This window comes from Pleurodeles waltl, chromosome 3_1 (genome assembly GCF_031143425.1).
Source record: "Pleurodeles waltl isolate 20211129_DDA chromosome 3_1, aPleWal1.hap1.20221129, whole genome shotgun sequence".
Classification (NCBI taxonomy): Eukaryota; Metazoa; Chordata; class Amphibia; order Caudata; family Salamandridae; genus Pleurodeles; species Pleurodeles waltl.
In genome coordinates, this window is record NC_090440.1 from 233,734,920 (window position 1) to 233,755,204 (window position 20,285).

At 45.4% G+C, this 20,285-nt stretch overlaps 1 protein-coding gene across 7 annotated transcripts in view; it reads left to right on the forward strand.

Moving 5' to 3' along the window:
* MYO9A (myosin IXA) overlaps positions 1–20,285 on the forward strand; it is a 1,132,274-nt gene that overhangs the window by 872,047 nt on the left and 239,942 nt on the right. For all 7 annotated transcript variants that reach the window (XM_069222286.1, XM_069222289.1, XM_069222284.1 and 4 more), the window contains 3 exons: positions 7,829–7,986; positions 8,512–8,741; positions 10,153–10,269. In XM_069222286.1, coding sequence (XP_069078387.1) covers positions 7,829–7,986; positions 8,512–8,741; positions 10,153–10,269 — 505 coding nt within the window. The remainder of the gene's footprint in view (positions 1–7,828; positions 7,987–8,511; positions 8,742–10,152; positions 10,270–20,285) is intronic.

Here is a 20,285-nt window from a genome sequence, read left to right on the forward strand (position 1 = left end):
CAAGGCAGGAGAGGATAATGAGAAAAACAAGGAAAAGTCACCCACCAGTCAGGACAGCCCCTAAAGTGTCCTGAGCTGAGATGACCCCTGCCTTTAGGAATCCTCCATCTTGAGTTTGGAGGATTCCCCCAATAGGATTAGGGATGTGCACCGCCTGGACCCAAAAAGAGCATTATCATTCTACCTTGATTGTACCAAAGAATTATGAGCGGATGATCAACTCTTTGTTGGTTATGTGGGTGTGAAGAAAGGTCGGACAGTGCAGAAGAGAACCCACTCCAAATGGGTTTTCCTTTGCATTATAATGTGCTTTGCACTGGCTAAGAAGTAACCCCCTGAGAGCTTGCGTGTTCATTCTGCCAGAACTAAAGGCATTTGTCAGATGGAAACGTAGGCATCTTTGCACACGTTTATCAACACTACTGTCTGAAGTCAGGTCCAGAGAGACAGGCACTTTGCCTGCTTGGTCCTGCAGGACTTTCTAGTGTGATCTTGGTTCACAGACCCACCTCCGGGGATGGTATTGCTCGGGTATCTATTCTAAGGTAAAGAATCTGTAAGTAGATGTCTCTATCAGATGGACAAGTTGCGTTCGGTAACGCCTTCTCTGGTTGAGACAATATCTAGTTGCAGATTCCTTACCTACTCACCCATCCTATTTGCTCTACGAACTGATTTCTAGGGACAGGGACCGCCTTTCAGGGACCTAGTTTTGACGCACTAGTGGTTAGTGTTCGTCATGGCTCTGCGCTTCTGTCGTGGAATGTTGTGAAAAGAAACTGATGTCAGCGCGCCACAGTGGTGCCTATATAGGGCCCTCAACATCCTCTCCAGAGCGGACAATGCTGACAACAGATGCAGAGCCAATCGATGCTACATAACGGTATGCAGGGATGCTGCTCGAGAAAAATCTCTGGATTAAGACTGACCCCTAGAGATATTCTAAGGGAAGCAACTAGATATTGTCTCTACCAGATAAGGCATTACCAAAGGTAAGTAACTTGTCCATTAAGGCAAAAAAAGAACTGTTCGATGGCATCTGTCGCTGTAGATACGCATGTTCTGCAATAGCTCGCCATCTGGTGTTGGGCCGGAGTGTTACAAGTTGTTTTTCTTCGAAGAAGTCTTTCGAGTCACGGGACCGAGTGACTCCTCCTTTTGTCTCCATTGCGCATGGGCGTCGACTCCATCCTCGATTGTTTTTTTTCCGCCATCGGGTTCGGACGTGTTCCTGTCGCTCCGAGTTTCGGAACAGAAAAAATAGTTAATTTCGGAAGATTTTCGTCGGTATTGTTGCGTTCGGGATCGGCATACTTAGATTCAACACCGCATCGAAGATCGAAGAGCTCCGGTGCCCTTCGGGGTAGTTTTTCGATCCTCCGTCGGGGCCTGGTCGGCCCGACCGCGTGCTGAAGAACGCCGATGGAACGGACCCCGTTCCGTTTCTGCCCCAAATGCCACAATAAATACCCCTACACAGACCAACACTTGGTCTGCAACCTGTGCCTGTCACCTGAGCACAGCGAAGACACCTGCGAGGCCTGTCGTGCGTTCCGGTCCCGAAAAACACTCCGAGACCGTCGAGCCAGAAGACTTCAAATGGCGTCCGCACCGACAGCCCGACGGGAGTTCGAGGAACAGGAAGAGGAAGGTACCTTCTCGATCCAAGACTCAGACTCCGAAGGATTCGACGATACACAAACCGTGAGTAAGACGTCGAAAACCACACAAAGAAACATTTACAAGGCCCAGGGGACGCCACTGCCACCAGGCCATGGCTCAACCCATAAAATCGGTGACCGACCGTCGGCACCGAAAAAGGCCCAAACAGTGCCGAGATCGTCCGACTCCGGTCGAGACACCGGCACGCAGCCTTCTCGGGACCGAGAAAGTGCTGGAGACAAGCCTCGACACCGAGATGCCGGTGTGGACACGGCTCGACGCCGAGACAGCGGCACCGAAACAGATCGACGCCGAGAGGTTTCGGCCCCGAAAAGGAAAAAAGTCACCTCGGAGCCGAAAAAACACGCAGACAAAGTTTCGATGCCGAAACAAACTGCAAGCGACCCAGCTTCAGGCTCTTATACAGAAGAGCACTCGCTAACCTCCCAAATGCAGAAGCATAGGTTTGAGGAAGAGCTACAAGCAACTGATGCGGACCATACGCAAAAGCGTATCTTCATTCAGCAGGGGACAGGAAAAATAAGCACCCTTCCCCCCATTAGGAGAAAGAGAAGGTTGGAGTTCCAGACGGAACAAGCACCACAACCAAAAGTGGTGAAAAGAGTTACACCACCACCCTCTCCTCCGCCCGTGATTAACGTTTCACCAGCACAAACGCCATCACACTCCCCAGCTCACACCACCATGAGCCAGGGTGACCAAGACCAGGACGCATGGGACCTATACGACGCCCCAGTGTCAGATAACAGCCCAGAGGCATACCCTACAAAACCATCTCCACCAGAAGACAGCACCGCGTACTCTCAGGTGGTGGCTAGAGCAGCACAATTTCACAACGTAAGCCTCCACTCAGAACAGGTCGAGGATGATTTCTTGTTCAACACACTCTCCTCCACCCACAGCTCCTACCAAAGCCTGCCTATGCTCCCTGGTATGCTCCGGCACGCAAAAGACATATTTAAGGACCCGGTCAAAAGTAGGGCAATCACACCAAGGGTGGAAAAAAAGTACAAGGCGCCTCCTACGGACCCAGCTTTCATCACAACACAGCTGCCACCAGACTCTGTTGTTGTAGGAGCAGCTAGGAAAAGGGCCAACTCTCACACATCTGGAGATGCACCACCCCCAGATAAAGAAAGCCGCAAGTTTGATGCAGCTGGTAAGAGAGTCGCAGCACAAGCTGCAAACCAGTGGCGCATCGCGAACTCCCAGGCACTACTTGCGCGCTATGACAGAGCCCACTGGGACGAGATGCAACATCTCATCGAACATCTGCCCAAAGACTTCCAAAATAGGGCAAAACAAGTGGTTGAGGAGGGACAAGCCATCTCCAACAACCAGATCCGCTCCTCCATGGACGCTGCAGATACAGCTGCACGGACAATTAATACATCTGTAACTATCAGAAGGCATGCATGGCTCCGAACGTCTGGATTTAAACCAGAGATTCAACAAGCAGTTCTCAATATGCCTTTTAATGAAAAAGAACTGTTCGGTCCAGAAGTGGACACAGCGATTGAGAAACTCAAAAAAGATACGGACACTGCCAAAGCCATGGGCGCACTCTACTCCCCGCAGAGCAGAGGGAATTACAGCTCATTCCGTAAAACGCCCTTTCGAGGGGGGTTTCGGGGTCAAAGCACACAAGCCAGCACCTCACAAGCCACACCGTCCAGTTACCAAGGACAGTATAGAGGAGGTTTTCGGGGACAATATAGAGGTGGGCAATTCCCTAGAAATAGAGGAAGATTCCAAAGCCCCAAAACCCCTACTACTAAACAGTGACTCACATGTCACTCACCCCCTCCACACAACACCAGTGGGGGGACGAATAGGTCATTATTACAGAGCATGGGAGAAAATCACTACAGACACTTGGGTTCTAGCAATTATCCAACATGGTTACTGCATAGAATTTCTACAGTTCCCTCCAAACATACCACCAAAAGCACAAAATTTAACAACACACCATTCCAATCTCCTAGAGATAAAAGTGCAGGCACTATTGCAAAAGAATGCAATCGAATTAGTGCCAAACACACAAATAAACACAGGAGTTTACTCACTGTACTTTCTGATACCAAAGAAGGACAAAACACTGAGACCAATCCTAGACCTCAGAGTAGTCAACACTTTCATCAAATCAGACCACTTCCACATGGTCACACTACAAGAAGTATTGCCATTGCTAAAGCTGCACGACTACATGGCAACTTTAGACCTCAAGGATGCTTATTTCCATATACCAATACACCCATCGCACAGGAAATACCTAAGGTTTGTATTCAAAGGAATACATTACCAATTCAAGGTACTGCCTTTCGGATTAACAACCGCACCAAGAGTCTTTACCAAATGTCTAGCGGTAGTCGCTGCACACATCAGAAGGCAGCAAATACATGTGTTCCCATATCTAGACGACTGGCTAATCAAGGCCCATTCGTTAATAGAGTGCTCAAATCACACAAATCATATCATACAAACCCTCTTCAAACTAGGGTTCACCGTCAATTTCACAAAATCCAAAATTCTGCCACGCAAGGTACAACAATACCTGGGAGCCATAATAGACACATCAAAAGGAGTAGCCACTCCAAGTCCACAAAGAATTCAAAATTTCAACACCATCATACAACGCATGTATCCAACACAAAAGATACAAGCAAAGATGGTATTACAACTCCTAGGCATGATGTCATCATGCATAGCCATTGTCCCAAACGCAAGACTGCACATGAGGCCCTTACAACAATGCCTAGCATCACAGTGGTCTCAAGCACAGGGTCACCTTCTAGATCTGGTGTTAATAGACCGCCAAACTTACCTCTCGCTTCTGTGGTGGAACAACATAAATTTAAACAAGGGGCGGCCTTTCCAAGACCCAGTGCCACAATACGTAATAACAACAGATGCTTCCATGACAGGGTGGGGAGCACACCTCGATCAACACAGCATACAAGGACAATGGAACGTACATCAAACAAAACTGCATATCAATCACCTAGAACTTCTTGCAGTTTTTCAAGCACTAAAAGCTTTCCAACCAATAATAGTTCACAAATACATTCTCGTCAAAACAGACAACATGACAACAATGTATTATCTAAACAAGCAGGGAGGGACGCACTCCACGCAGTTAAGCCTGTTAGCACAAAAAATTTGGCATTGGGCAATTCACAACCAAATTCGCCTAATTGCACAGTTTATACCAGGGATACAAAATCAACTCGCAGACAATCTCTCTCGAGATCACCAACAGGTCCACGAATGGGAAATTCACCCCCAAATACTGAACACTTATTTCAAACTCTGGGGAACACCTCAGATAAACTTGTTTGCGACAAGGGAGAACGCAAAATGCCAAAACTTCGCATCCAGATACCCACACAAACAATCCCAAGGCAATGCCCTATGGATGAACTGGTCAGGGATATTTGCTTACGCTTTTCCTCCTCTCCCTCTCCTTCCTTACCTGGTAAACAAACTCAGTCAAAGCAAACTCAAACTCATATTGATAGCACCAACTTGGGCAAGGCAACCCTGGTACACAACGCTGCTAGACCTATCAGTGGTACCCTGCATCAAATTGCCCAACAGGCCAGATCTGTTGACACAGCACAACCAAAAGATCAGACACCCAGATCCAGCATCGCTGAATCTAGCAATCTGGCTCCTGAAATCCTAGAATTCGGGCACTTACAACTTACCCAAGAATGTATGGAAGTCATAAAACAAGCAAGAAGGCCATCCACCAGGCACTGCTATGCAAGTAAATGGAAGAGGTTTGTTTGCTACTGCCATATTAATCAAATACAACCATTACACACAACTCCAGAACATGTAGTGGGTTACTTGCTTCACTTACAAAAATCTAACCTAGCTTTCTCTTCCATTAAGATTCACCTTGCAGCAATATCTGCATACCTGCAGACTACCTATTCAACTTCCCTATATAAAATACCAGTCATTAAAGCATTCATGGAGGGCCTTAGGAGAATTATACCACCAAGAACACTACCTGTTCCTTCATGGAACCTAAATGTTGTCCTAACTAGACTTATGGGTCCACCTTTTGAACCCATGCACTCCTGCGACATACAGTTCCTAACCTGGAAGGTGGCATTTCTCATCGCCATTACTTCCCTGAGAAGAGTAAGCGAGATTCAGGCGTTTACTATACAGGAACCTTTTATACAACTACACAAAAATAAAGTCGTCCTAAGGACCAATCCTAAATTTTTGCCAAAGGTTATTTCACCGTTCCATCTAAATCAAACAGTGGAACTTCCGGTGTTCTTTCCACAGCCAGATACCGTAGCTGAAAGGGCACTACATACATTAGATGTCAAAAGAGCATTAATGTATTACATTGACAGAACAAAGAACATCAGAAAGACTAAACAACTCTTTATTGCATTTCAAAAACCTCATGCAGGAAACCCAATTTCAAAACAAGGTATAGCCAGATGGATAGTTAAATGCATCCAAATCTGCTACCTTAAAGCTAAACGACAGCTGCCCATTACACCAAGGGCACACTCAACCAGAAAGAAAGGTGCTACCATGGCCTTTCTAGGAAACATCCCAATGCAAGAAATATGTAAGGCAGCCACATGGTCTACGCCTCACACATTCACCAAGCACTACTGTGTAAACGTGTTATCCGCACAACAAGCCACAGTAGGTCAAGCTGTATTAAGGACATTATTTCAGACTACTTCCACTCCTACAGGCTGATCCACCGCTTTTGGGGAAATAACTGCTTACTAGTCTATTGCAGAACATGCGTATCTACAGCGACAGATGCCATCGAACTGAAAATGTCACTTACCCAGTGTACATCTGTTCGTGGCATCAGTCGCAGTAGATTCGCATGTGCCCACCCGCCTCCCCGGGAGCCTGTAGCAGTTTGGAAGTTACCTTCAATTATTTATATATGTATCATCTCAACCTTAAATAAGTGCATACTTAGTCACTCCATTGCATGGGCACTATTACTACAATTCAACTCCTACCTCACCCTCTGCGGGGAAAAACAATCGAGGATGGAGTCGACGCCCATGCGCAATGGAGACAAAAGGAGGAGTCACTCGGTCCCGTGACTCGAAAGACTTCTTCGAAGAAAAACAACTTGTAACACTCCGGCCCAACACCAGATGGCGAGCTATTGCAGAACATGCGAATCTACTGCGACTGATGCCACGAACAGATGTACACTGGGTAAGTGACATTTTCATTCCCTGCCTCACCAACGCCACTTTCTAGTCATAAAAAGGATCTCTATGACCTTCCTTTGAAATATTCCCAAAGCTGACATTTGTAAAGCAGCTACATGGTCCACCCCACTCACATTTACGAAGCATTACTGTGTGGATGTCTTAGCAAGCATGAAACCGCAGTTGGTCATCTTTTCTTTACATGCATCCACAGAACCTAGGTGTTGCTTTCGAACACCAGCAAGATTCATGTAACCAACTCATAAAGTGCTATGTTAAATAGAGGGCAATTCAGGAAATGCTGAACAGCGCCGAGCAGCAGTTTTCATAGCCATGTGAAGACGTAGGATTTTGTGTGTTTTAACGGTTTATGTAATCTTGATGCACACTGTACTCGCATCTTTTCAGGTATTTTGTTTTTTCTTTCTGTAATGTAACATAGCGTTTGTTATGCGTGTTTTTTTTATGTAGGTGCTCTTGAAATTCATTGCAAATGTGTTAGTTTTCTTACGAATTAACCTTCATTTTTTCACTGTATTACAGAGTGATCGCAAGCTTTTTGGAGGTTTTAACTACTGTGGTTTTGAATACACTGCTTAACACATTTTAAATTGTCCCAATAGGATGGAGAACTCTGTTGGGCAACTGCATATTTTCTGATTTGTACTTTTGTTCCAGTTTGTGTACCCTAACTTTCCAACTTTAACGTTTTTGCATAGCATATTGTGTAGGAGAAAGCAAGTCTTTGTATATAGAAAATGGATGTAAATTAAAACACACTAGGAAGAAATAAACATAACTTTGTACACTTCACTTTGATCTAAATTATTTGTTTGTTTCTTTGTGTCATCTTAATATAAATGGTAGAATTAATCTGTTTTTGTTATGACCCCATAATCAGACTACAATGTTTCCTTTTTGATATCTAGGCCTCAAAGAGGAAAGATGAGATTCTGGGGGAAGGCAAAACAGGGCGAAAAGAAGCTGCCCCGTGATAAGTTGACATCTCAGTCTGAGCTATTGGAGTTGTACTCTGATCATGAAACATCTGGAGTAGATCTGATACCCAAACTCCAGTTTAATGAAGGTAATAGTGCCCCCACACAACTTTACCAATTCTCATTAATCTATAGCACATTCTGCATCTGGGATACATAAGTATATAGGTGCTGGTCTGACAGTTGACCTGCTGCACCCTTTTGCTATTTCTGAAGCATAGTCCTTCTCACAGCAGAGCTAATACATCTAAGTTGTGATTTCCAGCTTCCCAACTCTTAGATGATTGCGATTCCGTACACAGCCAGCTATTAAACTTCCATCTTCATCTGCAGCCCTCCAAACTTTTGGTAAAAGCAGCTTAGACAGCTTGCAAATGCACGTCAGTCTTGACAAACAGAATTTGCTTTATTTTTGCTAAAGATGAGACATATAACTCTGCTCATGCCTGTCCCGACATATTTTCTTCTGTTATTGGGAACTCAAACTAAGTGCACCTCCATTCTGTTCTACATTTTCCCCTGAACTTTCAGAAATGTATCGTTGTTTTTTTACTACTAATGCACGACAAATTTTCTAGCACCATACCTCTTTGACTTTTATCGTCTTCTTCTAGTGATTGAGCTAGGTGGTCGCCATCGTACGACACCACCACGGAGTCCCGAGCTGGTCAACAATAAAGGAAAGGAGAAGGAAAATAAAGAACCATCTCCAAAGGTGAAGCGAAGACGGAGTTTGAAGATCAGTAGTTCAGCTCTGGAACCTGTGTCATGGCAAAATGATGCCCTACAGATAATAAACAGTGCTAGTGACTTGAAGGGCATGGATGAGTTTCTTCTTAAAAAGGTATGCCTGCCTTGGAGCATCTTGCTATAATCATGAAAGGATAGCTGGAGTCCCTATACTCCTTAAAAATTACTTCAAATAATTAAATATTTTGCTTCCTGTAGTGGGTGGCACCTACATACTATAGACTTGGAAACATACATTACAAACACTTTGGGTGAGTCTGCGATCAAGACTGCCAACAGTCCTGTTAGTGCTTTTCTTCACAAAACCAGAATTTGGCATCCAATCTTTTAATTTCCAAAGTGTGGCATTAGAGCAAGTGTCTTCCAATTCCCAATTTCAAATCTTCTAGTGAATCCATGCCCAGTGGAATTTTGGAAATTCCAGGCAGTTCTAGATTTCAGTTGATTGACTGTCATAAGGAGCATTTCCAGAGACCAGAAGAGGGGCTTTTCATGTGATTGCATTTACCTCTTGTGAAACTATGATGCTGTGGAGTGTAGGGTTAGAAAAAGATAATACTGGTGAAACAGCAAACCAAATAGCACAAATCAAGGAAGGAAGTGAGTGGGGTGACTAGCAGCAGTGGTTGATCTTTGAAAGGCATCTATGACATGGACTTATGGGACAAAAACACATTTAAAAAAAATAACATTGCTATTGTAAGAACTTTAAAGGAATAAATAAGGAAGATGCATGTCTGTTAGTGTAGTACTTGATCCCAGTAAAACCCTTCCATGGAGGACACGGGAGTAAAAGCCTGGAAGCTTTTTAATGAAGAAAAGAGAGAGTAAATGTCTTTTGGAGACGTTTCACCATTGGAAAATCTCCTTAATTTGGACTTGGGAGAGTTCGATTTAATCTGATCCCTTGGGAATCTTCTTAGTTGGGGTTAAGAGAAAAAGAGATACTCTGGTGAAGACATACAAGAGTGACATGATTACAGGGGAGCCATTCTCTTGAGAGCCAGGATTGTAAGATGGCTTTTTGATAGCTATTGAAATAGAACCTTGGGAGCTGCCTTAAGAGGGGCATAATAGGGCAAATAGTCACTTAGCAATGGAGCATTCTGACTCTAGGAACATTTTGTTTCCAATGCATTTTTATTAATTATAAAATAACCAGTAGCAAGAACATCTGAAAAAATGTCTGTAGGCACCTAAGGACTCCAGTACTGCATTGTGATATTGGCAAGGTACATCCCTCTGTCTTCCCTGATTAAGGATAAGACAGGTCCCCCCACACCTGCTCACCAAGGATAAACTGACTCCCCATTTTGGAGTGTTTTATAAAGGTGGTACAATTATAAAGAAGTGTTTTTTTTCAAGTTGTATTTATGGATTTTGAAGAGGTCTTGTGTGCTGGGTCCATACCAATTTCTTAGAGTCCACATCAGAACACTTGTAACAACTGATAATTGTAATTTCTTGAAGGATGACATACTTTTTTATCTTTGTCATCCTTGTAGATGCATGATCTGGATAATGAAGACAGTAAGAAGGACACCCTTGTAGATGTGGTATTTAAGAAAGCTTTGAAAGAATTTCGTCAGAACATCTTTAATCAATATACCACAGCATTGGCCGTAAGTGATTGGTGACTTGAAACTCTTCTGAGCAAAGCTGAAGGGATTGGCTTATCCATGTCTGTGAAGGTGGTCTGTTAACAATGTTTGGTTAAATACAGTGCAGACGAAAGTTGATTAAGGTTGAAAGACATGCAAAGCTAGGACACTGCATTGTCACGGGCAAAACAAAACACACTCATTTACCACTCTTAACACCTCAAAACTAGCATAGTACTTTTTCCCAAAAATAAGAAATAAAGAAATGAAATAGCCAATACAGCAAAAAACATATTATTACATATATGAATAACGCAGTTCATTCTGGAAAAAAACAAATGCATGCTACCACCATAGAGCACATAACTTTGATACTTCATAGTGTGATCACTGGAGACGGTAAGAATTTGTAACATCGGTAGCTGTAGATCACATGCTGTGAATACTTCTGCCCTCGTGTGTTAAGTGCGGTCATAGCAGTTAGTGTTTCTGTGAAGTACAAGTTTTGGTTTTAAGGTAACTCGTGTTCCTGCTCAGAAACCCACAATGTACCAAAACAAAGACTCCACCTCAGTCATTGGGTTCAGAAGTGCTTTGGGGCTCTAGGACTGTTGAGCTGCAATCCGCAATCATTCGATTGTAGTCACTGGAATCACCTTTGGAACTACCACTTCTGGTAACAGCTGAAATTCAACTAGGGCTGAAGGGCTTCTCTCTGTGTCAGGTTGTATGAGAAGCTTATGCCTCAAATGTAACACCAAGGCCAGGGCTCAGACCATCACCAAGTTTGCAATTTTAGCTTGTTCAGAGATCACAAAGAATTGAGCTGACCCTACCAGACCTTCAATAGCAAAAGGACTATGTGTAGGAAGTTGGCTCTGTATATACTATTTCAAAGTAAAAAATAATGTGCACAAAGTCCAAGGGTTCCCCTTAGAGGTAAGATAGTGGCAAAAAGAGATAATTCTAATGCTCTATTTTGTGGTAGTGTGGTCGAGCAGTAGGCTTATCAGAGGGTAGTGTTAAGCATTTGTTGTACACACACAGTCAATAAATGAGGAGCAAACACTCAAAGACTTACTCCAGGCCAATAGGTTTTTATATAGAAAAATATTGTTTCTTAGTTTATTTTAAGAACCAAAGGTTCAAGATTTACAAGTAATACTTCAAATGAAAGGTATTTCACTCAGGTGTTCTAGGAACTTTGAATAATCACAATAGCGTGTACAGTTTTGACAAAAATGGCAATAAGCTATTTTAAAAGTGGACACAGTGCAAAAATCAACAGTTCCTGGGGGAGGTAAGTAAATGTTAAGTTCACAGCTAAGTAAAACACTTACAGGGTTCAAAGTTGGGTCCAAGGTAGCCCACCGTTGAGGGTTCAAGGCAACCCCAAAGTTACCACACCAGCAGCTCAGGGCCGGTCAGGTGCAGAGGTCAAAAAGGTGCCTAAAACACATGGGCTTCAATGGAAACAGGGGTGCCCCGGTTCCAGTCTGCCAGCAGGTAAGTACCCGCGTCCTCGGAGGGCAGACCATGGGGGTTTTGTAGGTCACCGGGGGGGACACAAGCAGGCACAGAAAGTACACCCTCAGCCACTCAGGGGCAGCCGGGTGCAGAGTACAAACAGGCGTCGGGTTTTGTATTGGAATCAATAGGGAGACCCGGGGGTCTCTTCAATGATGCAGGCAGGCACAGGGGGGGGGCTCCTCGGGGTAGCCACCACCTGGATTAGGCAGAGGGTCGCCTGGGGATGGCTCCTTCTCTGGAGTTCGGTTCCTTTAGGTCCTGGGGCTGCGGGTGCAGTGCTGGTTCCAGGCGTTGGGTCCCTTGTTACAGGCAGTCGCGGTCAGGGGGAGCCTCTGGATTTCCTCTGCAGGCGTCGCTGTGGGGGCTCAGGGGGGTCGTCTCTGGTTACTCACGGGCTCGCAGTCGCCGGGGAGTCCTCCCTGAGGTGTTTGTTTTCCGCAGGTCGAGCCAGGGGCGTATGGTGCAGAGTGGAAAGTCTCACGCTTCCGGCGGGAAACGTGGAGTCTTTAAAGTTGCTTTTTTGTTGCAGAAAGTTGCAGATGGTTGAACAGAGTCGCTGTTCACTGGAGCTTCTCGGTTCTTTGGGTGCAGGGCAGTCCTCTGAGGCTTCAGAGTTCGCTGGTCCCTGTTGGATGCGTCTCTGTTGCCGTTTTTGTTGAAGTAGGGAGACGGGACGATGGGGCTGGGGCCAAATCAGTTGTCGTCTCCGTCTTCACTGCAGGGCTTCAGGTCAGCAGTCCTTCTTCTTTAGGTTGCAGGAATCTAGTTTCCTAGTTTCTGGGGGCCCCTAAATACTGAATTTAGGGGTGTGTTTAGGTCTGGGAGGGCAGTAGCCAATGTCTACTGTCCTTGAGGGTGGCTACACCCTGTTTGTGCCTCCACCCTGTGGGGAGGGGGGCACATCCCTAATCCTATTGGGGGAATCCTTCTTCTACAAGATGGAGGATTTCTAAAAGTAAGAGTCACCTCAGCTCAGGACACCTTAGGGGCTGTCCTGACTGGGGGGTGACTCCTCCTTGTTTTTCTCATTATCTCCCCCAGCCTTGCTGCCAAAAGTGGGGGCAGTGGCCAGAGGGGCGGGCATCTCCACTAGCTGGGATGCCCTGTGGCGCTGTAACAAAGGGGGTGAGCCTTTGAGGCTCACCGCCAGGTGTTACAGTTCCTGCAGTGGGGGGGTGGGGGGGGGGGGGTGAGAAGCACCTCCACCCAGTACAGGCTTTGTTCCTGGCCACAGAGTGACAGAGGCACTCTCCCCATGTGGCCAACAACATGTCTGGTGTGTGACAGGCTGGCAAAAACGTGTCAGCCTACACTGGAAGTCGGGTATGTTTTCAGGGGGCATCTCTAAGATGCCCTCTAAGTGTATTTTACAATAAATTGCACACTGGCATCAGTGTGCATTTATTGTGCTGAGAAGTTTGATACCAAACTTCCCAGTTTTCAGTGTAGCCATTATGGTGCTGTGGAGTTCGTATTTGACAGACTCCCAGACCATATACTCTTATGGCTACCCTGCACTTACAATATCTAGGGTTTGGCTTAGACACTGTAGGGGCCTAGTGCTCATGCACTTATGCCCTCACCTGTGGTATAGCGCACCCTGCCTTAGGGCTGTAAGGCCTGCTAGAGGGGTGACTTACCTATGCCACAGGCAGCGTGAGGTTGGCATGGCACTCTGATGGGAGTGCCATGTCGACTTAGTCATTTTCTCCCCACCAGCACACACAAGCTGTGAAGCAGTGTGCATTTGCTGTGTGAGGGGTCCCAAGGGTGGCATAAGACATGCTGCAGCCCTTAGAGACATTCCCAGGCATCAGGGCCCTTGGTACCAAGGGACTTACCAGAGCACCAGGGTTGTGCCAATTGTAGAGACAAAGGTACAGTTTAGGGAAAGAGCACTGGTGCTGGGGCCTGGTTAGCAGGGTCCCAGCACACTTTCAAATCATAACTTAGCATCAGCAAAGGCAAAAAGTCAGGGGGTAACCATGCCAAGGAGGCATTTCCTTGCACTATGTAATACCAGAGTGAGCATTGGTGGGCCCTCTACAGGCTCAGTGAAACGACTCTACAGGGCCATTGTGTATCTATGGATCTGAGGAAATAAAAGAATGCCTACTTAGAAGGAAACGTCTGGTATCCCAGTGGATCAACTGGACCAAAGTTCCAAAATCCACTCTTTGTAGTCCTCTGAGTGCAAGAAAGAACAGTCTTCAAAGGTCCCATTCAGGACTGCACCTAGGACACATCGAAAACATTGCACCTCACATGCCATCAGAGGATCAACGCTCTGGGGTTTGACCTCATTAAGTCTTGACTCAAAGGCAAGGATCACTGTTGAAGCAGTTGGGCACTTAACCCAGAGACTATCCTAAAGATGTTTCAACATTTGACTCAGTCAACTGTCCCTGAGTCCACTCTCTTCGGGAACCTGCTTTACCTCCAGGGAAGCCATTGCTTATTAGCCCAAGTCATTGAGCTGAAACTGTTGGCGCCAAAGTCCGTTCTAATGTCGGTGCCATCTCAGCACCAACTTTGATGCCTGGTGAAATGACACTAATGAACGAGCTCTCAGAACAGCGTCATATCAGGCAGAGGAACATTTATATTCATTCTCGTTCCGTGAAGATCTTAGCTCGCCCTCCACCACAAGAGCCAAACCCTTCTTTGAAGAAGAAAAATCTGACATTTTAAGAGTCAATCCCTGATAAATTTACAGTTGTTCCCCATACTTAAGACACATAAGCAAAGGGATACTGGTGTTCCTAAGACTCCACCCAGGCCCACTCCTCCTCCACCAGTCACCACAGCTTTCACCTCCCCTGTGTTTCCCCCCCTCCTCCCCCCCCACAACAGACCATATACATTGACTGATGTCAGGATTGTTGGCTTGATTCACAGGAGCCCTGCTATGAACTTGTAACGCTGGAAGATCGGACCTTGGCAGAAGTATAACGCGGCCCCTACAGGATAACACAAACCTTATACCCTATCCAGTAACAGATTAATGTATAGACAGCACAGCTGCTTCTTACGGTAATCCACAGGGAAGCAGACCACCACATGGTTAAAGTGCATTTCATAGAGTACGACAACTCCCTAGTAGAGACCTTATATAAGACCAGAACTTCTGTACAATTAAAGCCCATGCTGAAGAGAATGACTAACTGCACAGAGGAAAACTTTAACCAGCTGGTCAAAGACAGGGTGGTCACCTCTAGGATCAAAAAGAAGTTCAAGCCCCAAGGGGATCACATACCACCAGACGTATTGGTAGTACATAGGTCTCAAAAGAAAGCGTCTGAAGAAGGTATGGAACAAAGAGATGACCCACCTCCAGATAATGAAAGCCATAAGATTGATGCTGCTGGAAAGTGTGTGGCAGTGGAAGCAGGAACACAGTAGCCTTTTCTCAACGTATGACCGATACCACTAGGATGGAGTGGAACAACTAGTGAAGTATTTCCCTGAGCCCTACAGTAAAGGCATCAGAGAGTTAACAAGGGCAACATTATTGCAAATGCCACCTTTTGCTATGCATTGGATGTGGTGGGTACAGCATCCAGGGAGATGAACACAAGTTTCATTCCCAAACGGAATGCCAGGCTGTAAATGTCCTGTTCCCATCTGGAAGTCCAGCAGCACACAATCGGTGTTCTTTTTGATGGTGGATACCATGATGGAAAAAAGAATTACACAAATACAGTCAAACTATCGATGCAATCCAGATGAAAACTGTTAAGACTGGTTTCTGATTCCAGCATCGCTTCCATCAACAGCAGACATTTCATAACAAAGCCAAATTACCTTCACAAGAGGAAGTTTCAGGGTTAACAGCAGAGGGAAAGGTATAGGTGCCCAAAGGAAGGGTGCCTGCACCTTCAAGCAGTGACATACCCACCATTTTCCCACCCCTGACTCTGTGTATTTCTTCCATAGTGGTAAACAGTACCTCAGACAAGTGAGTCCTGCCCACTGGTCAGAAATAACACAACTTGAATTTTCACACCACAGTACCAAACATCCCTCCTTGTCGTGTCACCACTAGTCAGAAACACTGTAGTTTGTGTCAAGAGGATTTGCAAATGCTTCTCAAAAAAGGCACCATAGTACCTGTTACTCCACATCAAAGCAATCAAGGGGTAAACTCCCTATAATTCCTTATCCTAAATAAGAACTGCACCCTAAGGCTCATCACAGACCTCATGCCACTATACCATTATATACTTTACAAGCCCATCAAGATGACCACTGAGCGAGACTTCATTTTACTGCAATGCACAGATCATATGGCAACCCACATTCTGAAAGACACCTACTTCCACATGCCTATTCATTCAGCACACCAGCAGTGCCTCATAGTGGGCAACACTAATCAGTTCAAAGTTCTACCCTTTAAGGTTGCAACAGTTCAAAGTTTTTTTTTTTTTTTTTTTCTTACCAAGTGTCCAGCTGTGGTTATGGTACACTTGTGTCACAGCGCCATTTGTCTTTCCATGTCTGGATGATTAGCTGATAAGGAGCACCATTTCTTAGCAATACCTAGAGCACACTCAAACAGCTTTGTCACTTACACATTTCTGATAGATATTTATAATCACCGATTTTTCACCGCATGAATTTTCTCCAGGGATCAGACTGTATCTGGAAACTTTTTTTTAACCACTACTCATGCATGCCCATTGGTACCAATGTGCAACTCCACACTTGCGTTGTTTCACTCTGGAAGTGATGCGAAGAACTGCATATGGGTTCCACTCGTGTACACTGACATTCGTTCCTTGTTTTTCTGCACCACCAGATACAGATCCCATGGTATCCCTCGACTTTTCACAAGAACTTTCTCTCAAAATTGTATTGAAAATCCAGTCTGAAAGGAAAGATGTGAACTTTTCACCCTATAGGGTTTAAATACTGTAGGGGCTATTGCAAGCAAAAGTCTGTGGCAGACCCCCATCATGTTTGGCTGTGTTGCCTGAGCTGGAAACCCGACTCCAAAGCCTGCAGTCAGCACACCTTGATCAATCCTAAGACCATCTGGAACTGTGAGGCAACGCTCTACAACAGCAAGCACTGGAAGACTCCACACTATGACCTGTCAAAGTCGAAGAGAAGGTCATTCCCTCTCCTGAAGCTGTTCCTATGACACATCATCATTGCAGTCAAAGTGTTAAGTTAACTCAAAGAAAAAGCATAAAAAGTCCAGGCGAGACTACCCATTCCCACCACTCTCAAACTCCAGAGAAGGTGTGAGAGCTTCAGCATGCCTCCTAGTCTCGCTCACAGAGCTGTTCCCCTTCTAAGCCAATTCTGACCATCGTCCTGAGGCAACTCAAATTTCTGGGCCTTCGGCGCTGCCACAGCAAATCAAAATATTCCATGAAGCAATGCTGCTGCTTTTTTTTGCACATTACTAGTTCCTTCTGGCATGCATCCGTGCCCCAGGGAGCCGCCAGGGCCTCCACATGCGATTCCGTCGACCTGTCCACCCTCTGCGTCAGCTGGACCCTCTGGACCATTTCTTGCCCCACACCAGCTTCACTCCTTACTTCAACCCTGGTGCCATGTCCCATGTCAGTCCCTGGTGCATTGACACCAACACCATTGGCCCTGGATAACTGTTGTCCTTTCCCACTCTGATTCAACATCACTTTGATTTCTTCTGAGGACACGTCCTCATCTACTTGGGCTGAGTTGGGTGGGCACTTTGAAGAGATCGAGATCAGAGGTGTTTGGTCTCCAGCGGAGTTCAGGCTCTACATCAACCCTCCGGGCCACGAACCATGTGATTGGCGTTGATAGCCTTTCTGCCATCCGTCAAAGGGAGGCTGGTGCAGGTGCTGACAGACAGCACCACTGCCATGTGGTATTGCAACAAACAGGTCATGGACCCTATGCCAGGAGGCGCAACACCTCTAAATAACTCGATCCCCTGAAGATTTTCCTGGCAGGATCTCAAAATGCTAGGGTGAACAAACTTGGCTACCGACATCTAGCATATCAAGAATAGCAGTAACATCCAGAGGCGGGCATGGTTTCTTTTGCAGACAGGGAGAATCATGGCTCAAACTTTTTCCCACGGTCAAGGACATGCAATGTCAGCACTTTTCCTCGTTGGAGTTTGCCAGGTGTGTTTGTCTTTCTCTCTCTCTCCGTCTGTCTGTCTATCTCGCTCTCTCTAGAGTGAAACACCAATACTTCTCCTGCCCTTATTTCTAGAGCAAAGCAGGAACAACAGGGCCCAAATTATCCTCTTAGCACTGGATTGGAGTGGACGTTGTGTGTGATATCCCGAACCCCTAAGCCTGAGCATCTGTCCTCCGATCAGACTGCCCTTCAGGAGGATCTTCTGTCGTAATACCAGGGTAGGATCTTACACCTGGCTCTTCTAAGTCTACATTTCAGGAGTTGATTCCATTTGATCCCGAGGTCTTTGATATCATCTTTGGGGCTAGGCGCCCTTCCACAAAGTCGGTATATGCCAGCCTCAAGAACAATTAGTGGCTTGGGTGTGGCAACCACCAAATGGGCCCATTACAGGCTAAACCGTCAGATATTTTGTTATTTGTTTTAGCTTTGACCCAGCAAGGCCTTGTACTAGGCACTGTTGAAGGTTATTTGTCAGTTTATTTTTTTATTTTATTTTATTTTATTTTTTATGGTTACTGGATCAGCATTTTTGGTTCAAATCACCTGCTGTGAAGACATTTCATGAAGGTTTACAATATGTTCCAGCTGAAGCCCTTTGTGATTCCACAATAGGACTTAAATATGGTTCTTTCTTTTACAATGTGCACCCATTTCAACCAATGGACACTTGTGCATTGTCCTCCTGACCCTGAAAATGATCTTTCTGATTGTAACAACATCATTGAGCTGCAGACATTCTTGATCCTTGCCACGTTACACCATATTCTTTACAGGCAAACTTGTGCTGAGAACCAGAGTTTCATGTCTGCCTCAATTAGGAACGCCATTCCATGTCAGACAGGCTATCACTTTTCTTATTTTCTTTGCCTCCTCATCTCTCAAAATAGGAAGGGAACCTTCACCCTTGGAATCCGATCACCCTTGGAATCCTAGAAGTGCCTCCTGTTTCTACATTAATCATACCATGAACCATCGGGTGGACAAGCAAAACTCTGTGGGCTTCTCTGGAGCAAACAAAGGCAAGGCAGAAAAAGATCATTATGTGAGGATAGTCATCTAAATCAAGATCTGTTAGCCAAGAAGCTGCCTTCTAAAGGATTAGCATCTCACTCTACTTGATCAGTGGCTGCTACTACTGGTTTTCCATGCGGAGTGCCTGTCCTAAACATCAGTCAGGGTGCTATGTGGTTATCAGTGCACATGTTAACAAAGCACTATTGACTTTTCCAGGTTCTGTCCTAGGGGGCTTTTTATTCTTTTTAGTCTGAGCCATTCCAGTGACCCGCCACCTGAAGAGGTACTGCTCTGGTATCTACTCATAAGGTGTGGTATCTGTGCTTAGAAGTATCCATCAGAAAAACATGTCACTTACCTTCTGTAATGCTTTTTGTTGTGGATACTGTAATCGCAGATTCCTCACTGCCCTCCCACATTCCCATTCTGTAGAATTGACTATGTTTTCATCTGAAAGGGTTCCAATTTAGAGATCTGCACACTGGTCATACCATTTTGCTGATGTGGCACCTGCGTTGTGGACAAGCCTGTGAAAGAAATTGGTGTAAGCGTCCATGGATGGTGCCTATATGTGGCTCTGTTGTCACTTCTTGTTGCAGAACGAAATTGATGTAGGTTCTCTGCCAGCCTTTTTCCAGAATCCCTCCTCTCTAGCAGTAGGAATCTTGCATGCGTTGTATGTTAAAATGGTTTTTACTCAGTTAGCATTAAGAAATTTAGGCACTCTGACCCTTTCAAACAGGTTTAGATAAAACACAGATTAAATCTAGATGTTTTGTGTTTTTGCGTTATGTTTCACAATCTGGTAAGCCTAGAGCCAATTACATCAGCTAAGCCTTGAGATTAATAAGGTCCTTAACTGGTCCCACAGTTCACTGTGTCCTCATGGTACACAGACTGCTCATTCACTGGATCTTAAAATGGACCCAAGTTTCTTGGTACCTTAAACTTCACCATTTACTTGGCTTTGGTGGGAATCTTCTTGTTTGTGTGGTGGGTTTTTGTGTGAAGGGGACTATGGCCAGAATATACTGAAAATTCTGCAACTGGGGTTTCAGACCCCTGAGGCACTCCGCCTTGCACCCTCATAGGTTAAGGTTTAGAAAATCTGATAGAGACTATCTAGCTGCAGATTCCTTACTTTAGAATTCCCTGGTGTCAGCTTCGAATCTGGAATTTTTCTGCTGAGCAGTACCCTGCGCGCGCTGTCGGGTGGTATCGTTGGGATCTGCGCGTGTCGTCCGGCTCCGCGTGGCGTTGTTGGAGCCGTCTGTGACATCACAGTCTTCTATATAGGCACTACCCCAGCGCGCATACGTCAGTTCTTTTCCTTCCGCGCCGGTTAA